The sequence below is a fragment of the Lepidothrix coronata genome, unplaced genomic scaffold (genome assembly GCF_001604755.1).
Source record: "Lepidothrix coronata isolate B3197 unplaced genomic scaffold, Lepidothrix_coronata-1.0 Scaffold10, whole genome shotgun sequence".
NCBI lineage: Eukaryota > Metazoa > Chordata > Aves > Passeriformes > Pipridae > Lepidothrix > Lepidothrix coronata.
In genome coordinates this window covers 8019952-8042115 of record NW_016690190.1, presented here as the reverse complement: position 1 = coordinate 8042115, position 22164 = coordinate 8019952, and the positions used below count along the sequence as shown (strand labels likewise).

The 22164-nt window shown below is 40.9% G+C and overlaps 1 protein-coding gene across 1 annotated transcript in view; it reads right to left on the bottom strand.

Moving 5' to 3' along the window:
* Nucleotides 1–22164, bottom strand: part of CACNA1C (calcium voltage-gated channel subunit alpha1 C) — a 439532-nt gene that overhangs the window by 196687 nt on the left and 220681 nt on the right. The window contains exons 4-5 of the mRNA XM_017804609.1: nt 9621–9760; nt 2458–2597 (exon numbers count right to left, since the gene is read on the bottom strand). Of these exons, the coding sequence (XP_017660098.1) occupies nt 2458–2597; nt 9621–9760 (280 nt within the window). The remainder of the gene's footprint in view (nt 1–2457; nt 2598–9620; nt 9761–22164) is intronic.

Sequence of the window (22164 nt, the reverse complement as noted above, 5' to 3'; positions counted from 1 at the left end):
TATGCAGGTTGTTTCCTCAGAGGGGAAAAGTGTACTGCATTTTGGAAGGAGAAGGAAGTAAAAGGTATTTCTTTATGGCTGACAAAACACTGCAAGTGCAATATTGGTAACTCACCTACTGGTATTTAAGATGCCTCAGGGGCAAAACTTGGACGGGACCCAGAGATTTGACTTCTAAACCTCTGCACTAAACTTATGTAAGAGCATAATCCTGTAATGTGCTATTTATGGTTAACTTGGGCAATCTTATCTAAAAGGCCTCATGAGAAAAGTTACGCTCTAATACATATGGATGTGATAACATCTATTCTAGGCTAATCAACAGGCATTTGTACAATTAAAAAATGCCCAGTGAAGATTGCAGCTGTATTAGCTACAGACCTCAGTAGGCTTTTTAAAGCCACACCAGCACCAAAGAAGCCATTTTCAATTAATATGACCCTAGTTAGGACCATAAAGACTAATAGAGGATGTCTGTCAGGTCAAGTTGATGGCTCGCCTGCTTCACACTGCACTAGCCTTTTGTTGTCTAGATCAAATATTTGTTAGCCTGCATCAGGCTCCCTGGCCCTGTTCTGGTGCAAAAAGAACACTTCTCTTAATAAAAAAACCCATAAATGGATTATTAGATAGTCTACACTGGGATCAAGATTGTATATGGATATGAATATGTGTCAGATTTAATTCCCTCAGCTTCCTCTAGTTCTCCAAGAGCACTAGCCAAGAGACCTGAGCAGGAGTGATAAAACTTCCCCGTGTCTTGGGGAACACATGTTGTTCTCCAAAATGCAAGAACTACAAGCACAGTTAAGCTCAGCTTATGTCAGGACAACTCTCAGAACCTGTCTCAGCATCAACAGCCTCTCACCCAAAACACTCCTGTTCATAGATGTTTAAATGTGAGTACCTTTCCCTTACCAGACAGTGGGCATGCAACCAGAAAGCACTAAAAGGCTTAGATTAGAGAAGGACTAGGAAAGAACAAAACCTTAATTTACAGCCAGGTGGGTTCCAGTGCAGACTGAAGACCACGGAGAGAACAGGCTTCATGAGACAAATCTGTCCAAAAGCAGAGCTGTGTTCCGTAGGGACTGAAGGTAGTGCATGGCACATGACTGTCTGAATGAAACAACCCACTAATGCCTAACGGAGGTGTCATGAATGGATGGTAGCTCTGTATGACAGGGGAAGGTTCTTAATCGCCTAACAGACAACATTTGCTTTTCTGTTTTTCTGCTCACCCTTTGATGCCCAAAGTGACCCCAAGCTGAGGCCTTACAGACAGACTAGCAAGCACAGCTTTTTGTGAGACCAAATAGCAGTGCTGTCAATTGCTTCAGTATTTTCTGCTTTTATCAGTGCTTCAGCTCCTCCCACAGAGACTATCAGCTTTCATTAAAAACGTTTCTACCCTTTATGGCTGTGGGGAAAAGCCTGCAACCATGGTTCTAATATAACCTAATGGGTCAGAAAACAAGTCAAAGAACAAGAGCCTCACACTTCTGTTCCTAACAAATAAATCATGACTTTTAAGCTGATCTCATAGTTTATGGTAACTTGACTCAAGGCTTTTGAATTACTAAGGTTAGAAGTACTTTAACTTATCAAACTAGCAAGTTCCTCAGATAAAAATAAACAAAGTGCTTTCCTACAGCTATTCTGAAGAAGATTAACTCCTTTTCCACTAACTACATCTCTCTTTACTATAAAAAGGAAACAATGACAGTTTTTAACTAACCCTTTCTCCAGAAGGCAAACAGGTCCCAGCTACTACAAACTCTCAAGCCAGAGGATATAATCTTCCCACATTGACATGTCCATATTCCACCTCCACAATGGAATTACCAGACTTAGTTACTCATATCTTTGTTGTAACTGGATGATGTAATTTGTTGAAAATGTATGATGGACTACCAAAGGCTACTTGAGGACTTCCTCAGAGGCATTACAAATAATTTAAGCAAATAAGACTAACAGAAAACATGACTGTGTCACTGCCCTATGTCCTGTTGCTTCTAAATTGTTCCCAGTGCTCTTGAGCTGAACACCACATGCAAAGAAGAAAATGCAGTTTTAACGAAAAAGTCCCTCTCCCTCCAAAACCAACACACGTGACCATATAGCATTTCCATCAAGGTCAAGAATTTATAACACCAACAATGCACTATGACCTCACAATTATTCAAAGGATCTTTTGCTTGAAATCACGAAAATCTTGGATCTTACAAAGGTTTCACAATCAGGTTGACATACCATGAGACTTCCATTCCCCTTCAGCTCTGGTTTGGTCATCCTTTGATTAATATCACGTTTATCACGAATGCATTAATTTAAAAACAAGGCTTCCCACACACCTCAAAAATAATCTGCATCACTCTCCGTCTCCAAAATTGTTACACAAATGATTCCTGCCCCATGCCACACCACAGACAAAAGAAAAACAATGTTGTTACTTACTAGGAACTCCAGACACCAGCCGTAATGGACGTAATACTCGGAAAGCCCGCAGTGCTTTAACATCGAATCCGGCACCTTTTCCTCCTATTGAATTCCCCCCATCTGCTTTGGTTGCTTGTTCTAAAATTGCACTAAAAAGCCTGCAAAAAGAAAGAGGAAACAATCTGTAGGCAGACAGCAAGGCTTGGGCTGAACAGGAACAGAGATCATCATCATCATATCACCCAAACTCTCTCACAGACCTGTGAAGAGTGTCACACATCTCAGTCGACATTCACATATGGTAGAGGAGAGACAGACTCTTCCCATATGCAACAGCCTAGTGGTGATGTCTATACCATTTCCAAAACACTTGTTTCTGGAGCAGACATAAACATGACATGCTCCTCCTTCAGCCTAATGGCTCCTTGCAGCCAGCCATAGGCTACCAAGACTTTGCTATCTTTATTAACCAACGATCCACCTTGGGGAAAAAGAATCATCACCCATAATTAATCCAATCATTAATTACCTGTCACCCATTTTACAAGGAATTAAGATTCACCAAGGTCAGTGCAGGTAGAACTTGGTGTGAAACTCAGGGATCCTTCAAGATGCAAATTTTTAGATAAGGGAGTATGTTCACATTGTGTGCTTGAGTATCCGTTTGTAAATGCCCTGATGCACGGGCTAGGCAAAGTGAAAAACTGTAGGAGTGTTATTATTGGAATGTTTTATTATGTTAGCAAGCAAGGCAGAAAAGACAATGGTGTTGTGTGAAAAAGCTGAAGGCTCAACCTATCTCTTAATAAGAACTTGATTTAAGAAATTAGCTTTCAGGAAGCAGCTTCCATTTTTCTGGTAAAACATTAGTACCTTTGGGGGAGGACAGATTCCTCATGAATTTGCTAATGATATTGCTTTCAGCCTTGAAACCACCAGCTTGGACCCAGCCAAATTCAGCAGAGGTTAAAAGCTGTTCCAGTATAAATGGATGTTTGGCACTCTGTAGAAAATGCTTGCCTGGGAGTGGCAGAGCCCCCTTGGCCTGTAAGTTGCCATGGAGGTTCCACAGACAACTTTACAGAAACTGCCTGGAATGCCAGGAACAGCCTATTTGGAGTGGCCGGGATTCAGCACTGGCTGGTTTCTCCTCAGACTTCAGCCTGCAGTGCCTCTGTCAGGATCTCATCCATATTCCACAGAGAGCTCCCAGACCTCATCAAGCAGAGGCTGAGCTGGACAATTGCTTAACAAGGAACTCCAACACCTGCAGCCTGTGTTAAATCTTACAGATAGGGCCACAAACATAGGGAGCTTGCCCTGGATAGGAAAAGGAGGATTCATTTACTGAAGCATCGAAGTCAACATTTCCCCAGCTCTAAATCCAACAAACAATGTGGATTAGAGGAGTGCAAATGTGAAATTCATTTCTTAGCAGGTGGGGTTTCTTTAAAAATTTCATATTAAGAGTCTTATAAAACTTGTCAACGGTGACTGAGGAACTCCTAAACTGGATCTATTCAAAGCCTCAACTTCAAGCACTGCAGAAAGATTTATCAACTAGGTAACAAGCGTGGGAAAAACTGTGTGTGGGGAGGTTGGATGCTGAGTTTGTAGGTGTTGCAGACTGAGAAGCAGGATGCAGAGAAGACAAAAACAGAGCCTATGAGAAATACTGCATTGACTACAGATATCACAGAGAGAGATAAACAAGGGCTGATGCAAAGAATTAGTGGAATGTATGTATTTCTTTAGCTGTGTACACAGATTATACAGTTGCAATTTTCTGCTGGTCCCCATAATAGAAACACTGTAGGTCAAATTTGGCCTAATGTATTTTCAGTAAGCTAGTGATTAAGCTCTAGCAATGTGCTCCATTTCGTATTCAAACGTTTCTATCTTCCTAGTCAACAGAATTCCCATACTAGATGATGAGTGACATATCTATACAACAGTCCCAGTCTCCTGGGATCCTCTGGAGGGAAAAGAATTTACTGCAGAAAGGCTTCTAATGCTGTTTTATATCTCCAAGACTAGAAATCACAAGGAACTCTGAGTCAGGAATTGTGCAAAACTGAAGTCCCATTCTCCTGGGCCCCATTTTCACTGGCTCCCTGTTTTACCAAAGAGCAGCTCTTGGCATTGGGCACCAAGGCTGCTTCTACTGCCACTCCTACAGTGAGCAAACCACAGACTGCTCCAGAAATCTGCACCCTGAGCAAGCTGTACTTGTCCCAAATTAGTTCAGGAGGAGCAGAAACAAAACCAGTAGGACAGCTCACTCCTCTGGAGCTAGAACCTCCCTTCCCAGAGTGCAGAGTTCCCTATTTGTGTTGACGTGCTAAAACATGCTATTTTGAGATACCCACAGTCATCTGCCTACTACGCTTCAGGAATAACTTGCAGTAATTCCTGCTGCTCCTCATTAAAACCCCTACATTTAAACTTGAATTTCTAATCCTGCATTTCTAATGCATTTACTCCATAGTTAATATCTCCCCTGCTTTTTACCAATGCATTGCAACTGTTTATTTCTCTCATTTATTTCACTCTCTTTGTCTATTGTATTGGGGTCGAGACTGTGTTCAGTGTGGCCTGCTGAATGTCTACCTCACTCTTCAAGTTTATAGTACATCTTGCCAGTCCTGCTTCATTGTCCTCACCACCTCCTTCAGTCAGGGCGTTGGCAGACATCTATGATTCAGAGGCTACAACTACCTAACGCTCTTAGTTTTTCAGCTAACTGTTTTCTGACACTAAAACAGCTGGATGGATGTTAGGCTACTGATACGAATTATGAGGCCAGAGCCCTTCTGTCCTATATTTACATGGGAAATTCTGCTCTTTGATGAAAACCTTTGGGAAAAGCTTCCAGTAGGCATGTGGAGCAAGGTGCATTTCTTTCCTTCTCTTCTCAGGAGGTTAGTTAGCTGAAATGCAAGGTTAGTTAGCTGAAATGCATGCTCCAAGCATAGTGTGAGAGAACACTGTGCTGACAGAGAAATTGAAGTTTGGATGGCACAAAAAAGCAAGAGGGTTAATCTCTTGTGGCCACTGAAAATCTCACCATGAAAAATAAATAATAATAATAAAAAAATAAAGAAATCAGCCTTATTTCCTTCCACCTAACTACTTTCTGCCAGCCTAAATTCATGCCCCATTTTCATTTGGATAGATGAAGCACAATTAACAGCATCTTGATTTCTGAATTTCACTTGTGACATGACTACACCTTAACTAAATTCATCTGACAGACATGAATTAGCAGAAAAACAAATTTCTATCAACACTTTTTTTTTTTTTGCATTTACTTGTGAAGTATGAAGCTAGCTTCACTGTTTTTCTTTCTTATATTTTGCTGTTTCTCTTTTGACATTTGAAATATCAAGAAGGTTTTCACTTTGCAGGATGACCCCAACAGCAGCATGATAAGGCCATAACCTGCTCTTCATCTCTTCCTCTGTGGGGAGTGCACTGTGATTTTTACAGCATTAAAAAAAAAAAAAAAAAAAGAGCTTGTCAAGGGCCTCCAGCATATAAAAAGAAAACAGAGGGCTTGGTATTTCTAAGTCCAAAAATCAGCAGAAAAACATAGCTGAAAGAATCCTCTCAGGTGCAAAACAGCATTAAAAAAAAAAAAAAAAAAAGAGCTTGTCAAGGGCCTCCAGCATATAAAAAGAAAACAGAGGGCTTGGTATTTCTAAGTCCAAAAATCAGCAGAAAAACATAGCTGAAAGAATCCTCTCAGGTGCAAAAAACCAGTAAAATACAAAGATTTTTTTTTCACAGTGTTTTACAGATCACCTGTGATTTCTGAGTGTGAAAGGGTTTGGATCTGCCCTTTAGTAACTCCATACAGGTCTTCAGAAACACAGATACTGTGACCACATTTTCCAGTCTGCTCTAGTTTCAGATCCTCCCCAAATACACCTTCACTGCTTACCTTCCCAAGTAAGACTGTCTTTCAAATTACACCACCTCTTTTTCTGGCAGATGCTGCAGGTCCCCGGAGAATGACTGTGCCTGGCAGACAAACCACAGCACTGCCAGGAAAGACAGATATTTTTCTATCACAGCATCGTCAAGTCGGTCTTCTCTCAAGAGAAATTTCCTCCAACAGCCTAATATTAAAGGACATCACTGTGAAATCTGAAAGTTTTAATGTTTCCAAAAGAGGAACAGCAAAAATGAAGGAAGCAGGAGACAATTTGACTAACCATTCGTGTCTGTGGGTTGTGCCTTATTAGGCAGCTTAGGGGTGTGGTCTCTACTCTTAGCTAATTATGTTACTAGAGCCTCTCATTGATACCCTCACACAGACGTTTTTCTTCAAAGCAGCATTTAACAGGGCTGCTATAGCAGGGTCATAGGCTACTTAAAGATAAGCCAGAATCAAGCCTTAAAAGACATTAATTGATGAATAAGCAGATCTCCCACACTTCAAGAATGATAAGCTGCTACAAGACTACAGGTCTAAAGTGCATCCTTACATCAGAAAATATAGCAGTTGTGTTCAGTGCTCCCCTCTGCTGCTGTTGCATATTCCTGTGGCCTTGTAAGAACCACTGACTCTAAAATCCCTTTGGATACCAGAGGACCTATCTTCAGAAGGCAGGGGACAGTGTACAGGCACATTGTTATAAACTTTTTTACAGGAACTGTGACTCCCCTCCAAAATGTATACCTGGTCCTGCAAATGTCTGTGTTGCTCTTACTTTGCCGACTTGTTTGTTTTAAGGTAAAGGAAGCCCGTTGTGCAATATTATCTCTTTAAGTTACATGTGGTAAAGAGTGCATAGGTGGATTTAAAAGATCTAAAACCTGTCTTTTTTTTTTTGCTTCTTTAACTTCCAACAGCACTTGAAGAGGTACTTCCCACCTAGCTTTTCTATGTTTTGTAGCAAGGACACTCATCATTGTAAAAGAAGATGATTCCTAAGGCAGAGCAAGCACAGTTGGCAGTTACCACAGTTCTGGGACTTGATGCTTCCAGTATTAGTCACACACCATTCTTTGCCCCACATACCAAATAAATCCCTCTGCCCAGTGCTGCAGCTGTGTACAGATCACTCAGGTTTCTCCAATAGCTCCATCAATAGGCAGAAAAAAGCACCACAAAGAAATACTGTTATCAGCACTTGCTCTCTTCCTCCTCTCTCTTTAAAATGTATTTTAAACATTTTCCATGGGGCTTCCTCCCTGGCAAAAGATTCAAATACACTGAAGTTTAAACATAATGTCATTGAGGGATTTCAGACAGCCCCTAGGAAAAGAAGACAGGGCAGAACAGGAACAGATGGTATCACCACGTAGATTTTGCAGAGGGGTTGTGGAGAGGAAAAGCAGTACACCAGCCTAGGCTGTGGTACTGAACCAGTGAGTTTAAACAGATAAACATCAAAGGAACCCATCTGGCCTTGAAGTGGAATCTGTCACTTGAGATTGTTACTATTTAACAGAGACCTTGGGGTCTTGGCCATGTTTATTATACTCCTGTAATCCCTCCCCAGTTACATTTTTTGTTCCCCCTCTGGTGGGGAACTGAGAGCTGCTGGAGGCAAAAGCAGATAGAAGACCTGAGAGCTGCAGCTTCTGCCGCTGGCAACAGAATTAATTTCAGCCTGAATATCATCTTGCTGATTAACTGCCCTAGTATGAAAATTGAAAAGGACTGTACTTAAACTAGATATAATGCTGCTCTGTGATTTCTGGAGCCCTGCTCTCTTGCATTCCAATGGAAGAAGAGGAGGTAATGTGTCCTCTCTTTAAAATGTCTCTCAGAAAAATGAAAACGGAGTAATCGCATTCACAGAACTCTTTTTTCTCCAATCTTTCTTCAACTTAAGCAGCAATTTCCAAGCAGGTGGGATATCTGAGAGCATTCAAAGGCAGAACCAACTATGGAACTGGCCATCAATACCAGGGGAGGGGTTGGGGATTTTCCAGTTTTCAATTGCTAATATGTTATCAGATCCTCTGTCTTCGAGCAGGAACAAAGGAGAAAGGCAATGGATGTTGCCGTAAGGAGAAGCATTGTGTCCACGTGGAGGCAGAGAGGTCTTGAGACTAAGAATAGGTTTCAGCCTGTTCTCCCTCCCCCTCACTGGGAATTCTCCTTCCACCCACTTTTCCCCCTGATGACGGAAAGTGGGAGGGATTGGGTAGCACACAGCAGTTTGCCGATGAAATATTTTGGGACCAGCACAAAAATGGTCAGGAAGATAGATGGTTTGGGGAAGAAATTATGAAGGGGTTTTGATGACTAGGAGTGTCCCTTTTGACATTCTCCCTAGGAGCTGATGCAGAGTTTGCTTGGTAAAGAGGTGAAAAGACTACAAGATTTTGTGGGCGATGAAACTCTTTAACAATGGAGTGGTGGGAGGATGGGACAAATTACTCAGGCAAAGAAATACTTGTTCTCTTTGTCTTCAGCTGTAGTTTATCCTTCACCTCTTCCCTCAAACAACCACAATTCAAATCCCCTGCTTATCTCTTACCCTTAGGTAGAAAAAGCAGAAGGTGTATTACTTTGCTTTTATTCAAATAAATTAAATGCCAAGCTTGAAAAACATGGAGAGGAATAACAGGATTAGAAAGGTTGCAGCTCAAAGTAGCAATTTGATCTACAATAGTAAAATTATTCTTTAGAAAGGTTAAAACATTAAAAGGGTCGAAATTAAAAGTGTTGAAATCACCAGCTAAACAGGGCAATTGAGCTGAGGAACTTAGTTTGTAGGAAAACCTAGGGTTTAAATTTATCATCCATCTTTCAGAATGAGAAACACCAGTAAAAGTTCACAAGATGGCAGAATTTATCTGTCATCCAACTCCTAATCTTAATTAAAGGATTACCTAGATATTATTTTTAATATTCACACAGATTTAAAGACAAAGGGATTTTCTTTTACTTAAGCATATCCAGGCGTTTGACTTTGTCCAACAGCTTGCACTACTTCTTCTTTTTATCCCTGTTCCCAAAGAGCAGTTTAATTTCTATGTCTTGCAAACCATTTAAATGGTGGTTGTAGGAGGAACATGATGGACAGCAACCTCTAACATCACTCATATGTAATGTACCGAGATTCCCCCACCCTTAAGCTCCCAAATATTGCCAATATCCCCGTGTGTACAAAAACAAACTGTTGTTTTTGTGCCTTCAAAAACAAACTGTTGGTACTCACCCTACTACCACAATTATAAAATCTAGTAAATTCCAGCCATTGCGGAGGTAAGCGTTGGGGTGAAAGAGAAGTCCGTATGCTATTACTTTTAAAAATGCTTCCACTGTAAAAATTATGAGAAAGAGATATTCCACTCGTTCCTGGGGAAGACAAGAGAACAAGAGAGAGAATGGTTAGTGTGAGTGACAAACCATGGATAAGGATGTTTTCTTTTGTTGTAGTCCACCCAACTCATCGACTCGCCACTCGGGTGCACCTAACACGCATGGCTTGCTTGCCAGGGAGCTTTCCTATGTGCAGTCAGGGCAGGGCCAGTAAATTTTGGTTAGACTCTGAAACCTGCTGCCCTTGCCTTGGTGAGGACTGACCCCTGCACAGGCCTGTGCAAAGCAGAGGGGCAGCGTCCAGGCACTCAGCTCTCTCCAGCGTACATGGCCAAATATTGCCAGCCAGCAGAATGAACTGCATCCAGCCCTCTTCTGCCTCTGGAGAGGAAACATTGCTGGATGCAATAATGGGGAGAGAGATGGGGAAAAAAATAAGAAGAGCCCACCTGAGACTAATGCTTGTGTCAGACTGAGCCTTCTTTGGGATTCCCTTTTCTGTTGCTGGGGAAGAAGTAGGCTGAATACTGGTGGTAAGTGATTTACAGATCAGGCTGACTAACACTAGAGGCTTTTAGTCATACTGTTAGAAATGTACGTGTCCCTGTGAAATGCAGGCTGCAATTAAGCATATCCAAAGTCACTTCCAGTTACAGTACAGCCTGATTCAGGACAAGCAATCAAGCTTTTGGTGCAGTACAGAGGCTCACCATCTCTCATCCCTGGGGCTTTTAGCCCCGGTGTGGAATAAGGATAGCAGTGTTGCAGAAATGGTAGGGACCTCCACCTAAGTAGGAGGGAAACTGCAGCATTAGGTAATCACTACAGAAGTGCTGCGTGGCAAGCTGCGTGGGAGATAAGTACATGAAAACTAGATAACAGCAAAAGGAGACTAGGTCCCTGAGAGGTTAAACTACAAAGTCATTAAAAGTTCACACTGAAGAAACAAAATCTAAGATAAATACAAATTAAAACATCCTACGCATTCCTGTGATACCTTGAAAAATACCCAGCAAGTCAGTCAGACAGGTCACTATTTTTCTTCTGAGCTCCAAATTTTATCTACCCTGTTCCTCTGTCCAGCTGAACGCAGGTATGACACTTTCATATTATATAGCAATAAAAAATGTGCAGGATTACAAAAAAAATCATTCCACCTTTTGACAGCTGCCCATTTGAATATTTTACATTCAGCTCCAGATAATTAACAACTCACTAGAAACCTGAAGATCAAAAAAAACCAATTGCCAGTTCATTTGTATGTTTACATTAATGTGATATTTTACATGACTGAAAAATTCCATCTGACAGTAGCAGGCATATGTTTGTGCTTTAGAATATTGCTGGTTTCCCTCAGATGATGCTTTCACAATGCCTGCAGTATCCACCAGTGCTTAGTACAAGGAACACCCGAAAAAGCAAAAGTATCATTCTGAAGTTATCTGATCTAGTAGTAAAGCTTTTGAACTCGCCCACAGCACAGAATTTGTCCATTGTTGTCCCAAATGGAGACACAGCAGTACACTATGGATTTTCCTTCCCTTGAACTCAGAGATGGAAACAACAGCATACAATATCAGCACCTACTATGTCCCCTCTACAAATAGTAAGGGCACTATTTTACTTAGCCCAGGAATAGGCACAGAAGTGCTAACAATCAGGAATCTAACCATGGGCTTGACCACAGGAAAAAGCTCCATAATGGCTTGCACACTCCTAGAAGGGACTAACAGGGCAGCCCTTCACCTTCCATTCTTGCTGACAACTGAGCAAGTACCTCCTGATACACAAATCATGGCCAAACAGACCCAAATGATCGATCTCTATGCACACATTTGTAAGGAGGGACTAGCTGTCACGAAATCTCTTAAACCCTAGAAGTAGTATAAAATGACTGCATGATGGGAAGTCTGTGTGGTCTTTCTGACTGCCCTGCACCTTTGTGCTGCCTCTATCAACATAGCCCAGGGCCTGACACGACCCCACAGACAGCTCACGGTAGCTCTGCCTGAGAGGTGATGCCCTACCTCTGCAAGGACAAAGTAAAACCTATGCAGAGGCTGGAGAAAGATGGAAATGGGCTCTGAGGAGGAAGAACCTGCCCTGAACTCAGTATGGGAGTGCTGTGCCTAGGATGGACATGGCCTCACTAAGGACTAATGAACACTGTTTAGGATGGAAACAAAGATTTCTCTTATGGCAACTTAACCCACTAATTAGACTCACTCACTCCCTATTTCAGCCAAGGGCTTTCCAAAGCTGTGGGCAAGCTCTCTTTCCGTCTCACAAAAAGGGCAAAACCACTCTTCAGACTGCCTTTGAGGTGGCCCTGTGCACTCAAGTTCATCCAGCATCCCACTGTGCAAACAGAAACACAGTCTCATGCAGGAGTGCCGTAGGCCCTAAAAAACAGCCTGCCCCTAAAACCTCTCAGTGGCCACAGCTGAGATGGTTACAGGGGGATGTCGAGGAGCCCACCCTCCTATTTAGGAACTCCAGGTCCAATTTGAAGCTGGTGGGCAGAACAGTTGAAGAGGAAGGCCTAAAGCTGATCCTGTGCCCAGCAGTTTAACAGCAAGCACTGCCCTTGACCTCTGGGCACCCAGGGACAAAAGCTGCTGCCAGCTCTGTCTGGCTTTGTGCTGCTCCCATGGCCACGGCCCTGTGCAGGCCTGCCTGGCCAGGAGAGCCTTTCTACTCCATGAATTTCATTGGAATACCTGTACTAGTGCAATTGAAAGAGCCATGAAAGCAAACACTTCAGAAAATTCTGGAACAACCTTTTTTTTTTTTTTTTCTTTTTAATTACTACTTTTTAAATATGTAATAGTGCATGGAGCAGACAGTATTTCAACAACTCACAGGTTCCACTTGGCTGGGATTGGGAGCCTTATACCTTTTTGTCTCTGAAGATGCCTATGGGACTACTGGCACCTCTTTTGTTATTGTAATAATGCTGTTTGTTGAACCTTGTTATTGAGGTACTAATATAACAAAATATTACACACACATGCATATATACACATCTATACATAGGTATATAAATATATACATATATAACTACAAGCTATTTGAATAAATTCCTTACAATACTTCGATTAAGATGGAAAGATCCATAAAAAATAAAATTCTATAAAAGCCTCTAAAAGATACAGAATGTTGAGCAGAGAAGAGGTTTTATGATCCTTTGCACTTAAATTAATGATTCCAGAGTCTAAAACTGAAGGAAAAATACTGCTGAGATTAAACAGTGCAGCTGCTCCAAGATCATTTCAGAAAGCTACTCCTGCTCAGACTCAAGAAGAATTTGAAAAGCCTACTAATTAATTTGTGTTCCCTTTTGTCCTCATGCTATAAAACTGAAAAGCCTTTATGAACACAGCATAACTCGGTAACGACACAGCATAACTGAGTTCCCCAGAATGTGGGTTTCAGTCCCAGTTCTGATGCCACCTTGCCCAGTGAGCCCACAGATATGACTCAACCATCCCCTGCCTCAGGTTGGAAATGACAGGACCACCTCTTGCCCTCAGCAGCCACAGAACAATAAATTTGCCTCTGCCAAATGGGCATCTATACTTCTGCCTGCTCATTTGAAGCTTTGCTCTCAGAGCAAAGCTGGTAGACCAGGACTCAGTGTTTTAATCTCCCAAGGGACATAGCACTGCAAAGTATCCATAATTCCAACTCTTCCAAGAAGCTGATTTGGTACAATTTTGAAAGCAACCAATCTAGACAAGTATTGATGTTTCTCTTTGAGAGAGCTCCCTGCTGACAGGGAGGGAGGGAGCTGCCCACTACCATTATGAGAGGAGATAGCCACAGTATTGCCCCTTGAAACACAAATCCAAACCACAGCATCAAAAGAGAGGGAACTTACTTTGGAGTTGTAGGAAAGAAGGAACAGTATTTTTTCATTTGTGCCTTAGAAATGGGAACCCTGCTCACGCGGCCAAGGCACGTGAAGCATACTGCAGGTTGTAGAATTACAAAGCAGGAGCTTCCTGCTTGGGCAATAGTAATGCAAATGTTTTGAAAACCAAAGGAAAAAAACACAAACAAAATATGCGTGGAAGAAGAGGAAGGATAAAAGTTTTAGAAAACCAGCCAGTCCCTGGAGCACACGTGTTCTGAAACTGGCTCTACCACTGTTTATTTGAGTTTGTTTGGGGTTTTTTTTTGTAGATATAGGACATAAGCATCAGCTACCCTAGTTGATAGATTAGCCAGCACTAACACTGCCAAGAAACAAGCTGTACATCATCTTACTTTTAACAAAGAAACAAACATCAACTTACTGTTAAGGCTCTAAGATACATTTCCAAAAGAGGATTACTGCATTAAGTATGAAAACCCTCTAATCCCATGTGCCTTCCGAAGAAGTCATAGGTTTGTTTTCGTTTATAATTTTTAAACTGTAGCTAATGTCATCTTGGGTTCATAAAGGAGTCTGAAAACAGGAAATCCAAGGAAATTATTGCAGGGTGCCATAAGGCTTTTCTCCTGTCAGAGAGTGAGTAGACCAGTGCTGTTTCTGAGAAACGGTCGTCAGAATGATTCACTGTATCTTGATCCCAGCTCTCCAAACTCCATCCACCCAGCAGCACTGATAGGTCATAACATTTTCTTTGCAATAGTTACTCAAGGATCAAATCCCAATCAGGTTCTTGCATCTCATACACACCACTCTAAAGAGTTTACAGTACAAAATTCAGTCAGTGGAAGTTTTCTCAGACTTTTCTGTCTGTCTCTACTTGCATTCTGCTCAGCTTATTACAAACCATGTTTCAAAAACTACAGCTTAAATGTTTGAAGTAATGAGCCCCAAGCCCTGCACAACTAGAACCTTTATGAAGCTGCCTGTTTGACCTTAGACGTCAGAGTCTGCATTATTATTCCCTAATGCTTCCTTAAACATAAGAGAATACATTTCTTCAGTAATGCAAATACTCAGATGTCCAAGTAAAACAGCAGTATTTTAAGGGCCTCTGTCATATAGGATGCTTTGGCATTACTTTTATAAATAGACTCTGAAAGATACAAATCAGAGGGGAAGCACTCAGACTTTTCCCTAGTAGGGAAAACAATCTTTTCTGATGGGCAGTAAGGACACTGAACTGCTGTGCTGGGAAAGATGGTCAAGAGACTAAACGAAAAAAAAGGTTCCGTGTTTTTTGAGTTACAGGTTATGATCACATCTGAGATAAGGATATCCTCACTGTGTGAATATACTAACCTGGAGACTACTGTTGGCATTAATAGCTTTGACCTTCTGTGAGGAAGACCCATATGTGTGCACTCGAAGGATCAATTCAATAAAGCAGATGTTAAGACAGGTTTGTTGACAACGAGTTACTTCTGAATGTATTCAGTTACTCAGGACACGTTTTCAGCTAAGTATGCATGAAAACAAATACAAGCACAAGAAGGAAAAACTTAATTGAATTTTTTTTATTTCTCCTTAAAATTACTGCCATTGCAGAAACAAGTGGCCATATCCATTTATTTGATAAAGAGAAAGGGATAAGATGGCATACTGATGAACATAACTCCATTTGCTGTCACTGCTGGTCCTAAAACACAGCATCCCTTCTTCTACATGTTCCCCAAAAAGAATATTCAAAAAAACTGAGCAAAAGAACACTACCTGATTTTACCTGACAAGGATTAAACAAACCCAAAGAAGAAAGTGGGTGACAAATATCTGACTAAACATTAACCCACTGTGTAGGTAAAGAGAAGTCAGAAGAGCTTCTGAAAGGTTAGATTTCCAAATATGATCAGCACTCCCTTCTCTGCACTCCAGCCAAAGGCAGTGTCAGGCTTTCCAATGAGCACAGTTAAATTCACACCAAGCACTGCAGAAATACCACCTTTTAACTAACACCTGGTGAAATGGGAGATAACGCTCACATGTAGCTGCTTTAAAAGTGTCCAACACTGGAAGCATAAATCAAAGACAGAATTCTCACTAATCTGAAATAAGCAATTATAAAACAGGAATATAGTGCAAGCCAGCCTTTGGTGCTTTATGATAATTCATAACAAGCCCACGACGTATTTAAAGAACTTCCCCTGAAATGAACAGAAGAGAGGACATAAATAGTTTTGAATGATTACAGGCCCGACACAGCCGCCCTATATTCAAGGGTTTCTTGGCAGATCAAGGAATACTTCATGCATAGCTGTCTTGCAGAATCTAGACTGAGGTCCTTATTTTTCTTAGAGCACTTTGGCGAGGATCAAGTTGAATTTATTTATGCATTTGGTGGAACTACGTTCTGTGTCAGAGTCCAATTGTAATGCAAAGCCAAGGTACATGGGGGTTAATCCCCTGTGCTGGTTACCTTGTACAAACACACTTTGCTTCTCAGCGAGCCATATGTTCATATTCACTCAAACCAAAATACAGACGATGAATGCCATTGCTGTTCTGATTTATTATCAATTTCACCTACATCTTTTGCTAACATTAGCTGGGGAAACAAGATTGAACTACACAGAATAATGTAATTATTGGGAATCCTACATTTCAGAAAGGATGCCAATAACATTTGGATGACAGTACAAGAGGAATATTATTTTGAAACCTTTATACTGAACAAAATTCTGTACAGTTTGATTTAATTTTGAAGACAGCACTGCTGTGGGTTCAAATTCAGACTAGGCAACCTACAAAAGTCCCTGTTCAACCTATATTTTTTCTGAGACTGTATATGCATATTTTCTCATCCTAAATGCACCTCTAGTCCTCAGAATAAACTAACAGACTTGATCTTTCCTTTCCATTGCACATCAATGCTTCCCAGTGGGATGCCTCATTCTCCACAATAGAGGTGGTCAAGCATGTGCCTTTCTGGATACTTATAAAGGATTATGTGTCCATTCAAACTTAAAATTTGGACTCCAGTGCCAATTAAACAATGCATATTATATATAAGATTTTCTTTATGGTTTTTGGCTGGCAATGGCAGAAATCTCTTGGGTGTTGTTGCTCAAGATTTTTTATTTTTTTTTTAATTGAAATAGAACAATAGGATCCTGCCTATATATGAGTTAAATTTAGAGAATTTGGGGCTCAGTTTTTCTTGACCAAGAACTGAAGCTATCCAAACATGCCATGTAAAAATATTCCAACTTGAACAGCTCTGAAGAGGCAAAAAAGGTTGTCGTCTAGGGGTTTTTTTTTTGTTTTGTCCCCGACTCTGATTAAATTGAAATGAACTGTCACTTTATATTCTGATCAGACCAATAAGAGATTACCCTTCTAGGAGGAAGCAAAATTAGAGAAGGCAGCATACGGTTTATGGCTGAGGGAGCCTCATTTAGGATCTCTGGATAGAAATTAAAAGCTGGCAAGGTGTTGTGTTGTTACCATGCTTAGGAATTAAATTCACCCCCTAGAAGAAAGCTTTTACTAGTTTCCTTTATGCAGTTTCAGAGGCGGTGAGGCAGTCCAGTGTCTTCTCCCAAGGTTAACAAAGCCATTAGAAACACCACAATCAATTGTCCATCTACCAAACACTGATTAACGACAGGATACCAGAAGCATCCATTTAAATCAGAGCAGCCCCAGTATGACAGCTGTATCTAATAGATCATCACAAGGCATATTGTGTCTCATTCAGCTCCCAAAATGACTCAAACAAGTTAGAAATTGGCAACTCACCATGCTCAGGTGTCTGACCTCAATCATGTATGCAATGAGATATACAAGTCTATCAGCCATGCAACATTTCAGTGCTCCATTTTATTAATTTGTTATTATTATTATTAGCATTAAAAACATGCTAGTGTTGAATATTGAGTATTTTGTTGGCAGACAGAACAGTAAATATATATCCCGCTTTAGGAGAGATTCTAGAGAAATAACTAATTAAATATTGATTCATTAGGACCGTTTCTAAAAGGTCTTATCTACAATGCATCTTCCAAGCAGGATACCAAACACACTTACTTTTGGAAACAATCTACGTGACCTCAGCAATAACAATGATTTAATTGGTTTGCACCATCTATAGGCTGGTTCCTGAAGTCATAGGTCTGGACCTCTTATCATGATATCACTTTAATCTGACCATCATTACACAGTCAATGCTTTCAGTACATTATTTTTCTACTAGTCTCTAAGATTGTTAGCAGTAGCATGAAGCTTAGCAAAGGTGAATCTCAAGCATCTGACTGCTAAAGAGAAGTAACCCTGCCCCCATGAGATTTATTAATTTCAAATCAATTACATAATTTCAGGAGCTGATGATTTTTTAACTGCTTGAAGTCAACATTTTGGCAACTGTAGTTTGTCTGCCTTGTAAGCTCAGACTACTGTCATATGGACAGACACACTGATCATTGTATTTGGTCATCTTTTCTAAGATGTGACCAAAAATTGGGCCCCAAAATGCAGGACTGAATTTCCAACAGACTCCAACATGTGGATAGTGAGTTCCTTCGGAAATATACCCGTAACGAGACTTTATGCCAAGAATTTTTTACAATCCCCTCACGGATAAGGGGGGTGTGGAAGAGTTGTATTCCATACCCTTAATTTAATGAAGCATATTTTCTGTCAGAAATTTGGGGGTTGGTTTTGGTTTTTCTTTTACTTTTGAGAAATTATCTGGTCCTACAAGGTTTCGAATAATTCTAGTGCATGCCAGGGAGAATTTTGCTACTAATTTTATTTGTCTATAGGCTGAATTGCCCATTTCTCTTCATCTTCTTTACAACTTCTCAGATAACACTACAGAATTCGAAACTTTCCCTAAACCGCCTTGCAAGGGGAACCCGAATTTGAAGGTGGCATGACTGACAGAATGAATGCCATTGCCCTTGACATGGAGCACGTGTTCGGAAGAGAGAAGGGCTAGCAGGGGAGAGATGAGAACAGCAGCCAAAGAAAGGAGTGTTCAGGCAGCTTGTGTGGGATCAGATGGCAGCAAACATGGGCTCCTCAAGAAACCATGGCCACATCCAGCACTGTTTTGACCCTCTGTGAATCACTCCCAACTTCTGAGCTAAGAACTAGAGAGCCCCAAGCAAGGCCCTGCAGAAATCTGACCATGAATCTCTGTTTTAAGACACCACTGGGCAGAGGCTTTTCTCTGACTGACCACCCAGAAGAGCTCATCAAATCCCACTCTTAAAACGTCTCCGTCAAATGCATTTGAATCCGATCACTCTTGTGCATCTTATGATGCTCTAATTTATGTTTTTAATCCACTACAATTCTTTTATAATTGTTTGTGCAGTGACGCCTGACAGGGAATGCTTTATAAATAAATTGAATTTATGACTATTTATAACCTCTCCCTCTTGAAATTTCTTAGCAAATAAATTGGTCCCACAGTTCAGTGTTCTAAGGGTGGGGCCTCTCTGTACACATTCATACAAACATACAACCAACATACACGCATGAAAGAAAGAGAGAAAAGGAGGGGGAGATGGAGCGTGTATGTGTGTGTGACCTTTCCTTTCATGAGTAGCTTAAGGGCATATTTAACATTCTGTTCACAGTGCTCATGGCAGACAGGAAAAACACAACTGAAGGGAATGAAAAATGAAAAGTCCTTGCAGGTTCTCCATCTCAGGCTCCATCTTTCCTTTTGTGGGACAAAGGTTTTCAGGTCTTGTTTACTACCCCTGAGTAGATTTCTGTTCGTTTGCTTGCTGCTTGAGCAGACAGGACACATGAAATGAGGCAGCTATAAGGACCTTTGACAACCAGCACATAAAACTCATTTTATTTCCTTAATGGAGGGCTAATTGGTAATTAAAAACATGACTGTGACCTGTGCAGTACCCAGAGAATAGAAATTGACTTCATTTTAAACAGATAAAGCTCCCAGGGCTGCAGCTCTGCAGAGTAGAGGGCAAGGAGAAGTGTAAGAAGTGCTTTAGTTTTTAGCAGGTTTTGCTAACTTAGGCAAACCAAAAAAACCCCCAAGAACTTTGCCAGGTCTTCTGTCCCTTGGTTGATGCCCAAGAGCCACTCTGCTGACCCTCACTATAGCGGCTGCTGATGTGGAAACAGACTCAGGGACAAGAAGCTGGAAAATGCAATTTGGCTTCGTGCCCGGCCTCCCCCAGTCAAACCAGAGCAGGCATTTTCATCTCTTGTAAGACAAGCATGCACTTCATCTTCTTATGTGCATGTATTGTAGGGGTAAAGGGGCAAACTAATAATCTTACTAGATGCCACCACCTTCCATCTAGTTAGGCTGGGTCCAGGTGTCAAGTTGGTGTAACCCCAGCCTGCTGGACACAAGGATCAGTCTCACAGGGCGCAGAGAAGTGCTTGGGTGGGTGCAGACTAATGCAAGGTCACGTCATAACAAAATATTTGGATTTGCTTCAAGCAAGCCAAACACATGGATCTGGGAATGTTAAAAACATTTTTGCTCAATAAAAATGTTTAAACATAAGGTTCTGTTATTTCTGCGCTGAAGCTTTCTGAGAATTTCCCTTTACAGACACTAGAAAGGGAGAATATCCTGTACAGAATAATACAAACATTTCATTCTAATATTCAATAAAACCAAGTTTTGAAATACTGGAGTTTCACAGACAATGCCCAGACTTCCACCAGCCTGAGTGCCAAACCAGCAGGAAGGAAAATTGAAAAAAGAGAAACAGCTCCAAAATGGGTTAATACAGGCTAATGCATTTACTTCATTAAAAGCAAGGAAGAAGGATTTCTAATTAAGTTCAGACGTTAATAAGAAATGAAGATTGCACCCATGACACTTTTTGCAATTGAAAAGTCTATAAAGAACTATAGTGAGCTACTAATTTTCATGCTAGAGGAGAGGAGAGGCATCCAATGTACCTGTGTTTTCTTTTACTATGATAAACCCCCCTAAGACAATATTTATTCTCATGTAGATAAAATAAAAACTAAGAAAAATATTAAAGTGTGGACAGTGAGAGGTCAGAAATGTTATTGGTATCCTATAATGCCCTTTAATTAAACTCAGCTTGATTATCTTCTGGCTAGTTTACAAAAAGGCATACTCTTCCTATATTCCCTGGCTTCAGGGATGGCTCTATCTCCTGCAAATATTAAAGACTGCGGGATCTCTGTCTAGAGGGAAAATTAGATTTCAGCTGGCCTGTCTGAAAAAAAAAAAAAATAAAAAAAGAGATCTAAATCCCACCCTCTACCAGAATTCCCTTTCATCAGTCACAGTCAAATTCTTGTGACGCCCATCACTCGGGGGGGTCACCCCCGGTGAAACGATCTCTAAGAACTCAGCCAGATTTCCCCTACGTCAGACACACTACTGCTCAGGGCTGGTAAGCATTCTGCCAAATGGACTTGGATTTCAAAGATTTTGTGTTCACTTGATGAAAATAAGACGTTACACAATGTGTTTTCACTCACTCTGTTCCCAAGGCTCCCTTTCGCTTCAATCACCCTCAGGCTCGAAGCAAACAGGATTCGTATTGATCTGTCTGAAAATTATTTTTAATGCTATTAATGTTGTAGGCTGCTGTAATGGATGTCTTCCAAGATTTCCATCCTGACTGGTTGTTCTGACTGATCTGTAACACACTAAACCCATCACTTCGGCCTTGCTGCTGGCCAAGACCCAGCTCACACCACAGAAATAAAAGACAGCCGACGCCTGTACTTGAACTTTAACGGGGTGCAAGTGTTTACTTGTGCTCAGTGCATATTCCTCGTGGCCTCACAAGCTGCACAGTGTCACTGGGTGACATTTTCTGGCTTTCTACCCCTCCATTCCCCTACTCTGCTTTCTGTACATTTTAGGTCACGCATAGTAAAGTTGGGCTCTTTGCTGCCAGTGCAGAAGTGGCAGGAGCTGGATGAACTCCTGGATGCCATTTCAGGACAATTATTCTCCTGTCATATTATCTCCCAGTCAAACATGCAGTGATTACTGTGTTTAACTGAAGAATACCACATTACATTCAAAAACATAAAATGGAAATACATGTTTAATATTGCATATGGTAATACCTAAAACGAATGGAATTGCAGGCAAAGCTTTTAAAAAACATAGTATAATAAGCTTAGACCCCAAAAGAAAAAAGGTTAAAAATATGAATTTGACAAGCATTATGAAATGTCTCATGGAACAGATTTTAAATAAATAAAGTCCTTATTTGGACATAATTTCCACTGACTCGTAGAAGGACTGCATGAGCAAGAACTGACTGAAAATCAAGTACAGTAAGCTTTGGTCTAGTCCTACCAAAAATATTCTATAGTAACGCTAAATCAAATTGCACAGAATTGAGGGATTTTAGTGGGTTTTTTCACTTGTCTACAAACTGTGCTAAGGCAGTGCTGTGCTAATGTTTGACCTCAATGGTGGAACTGATTAAAAACTGACATTGAGTGGAATAAGCTGCTATTATTTACAGAACAGCAAAAAGGGTGTTAACAGAACAAATATAGAAATAAATATAGCAAAAAA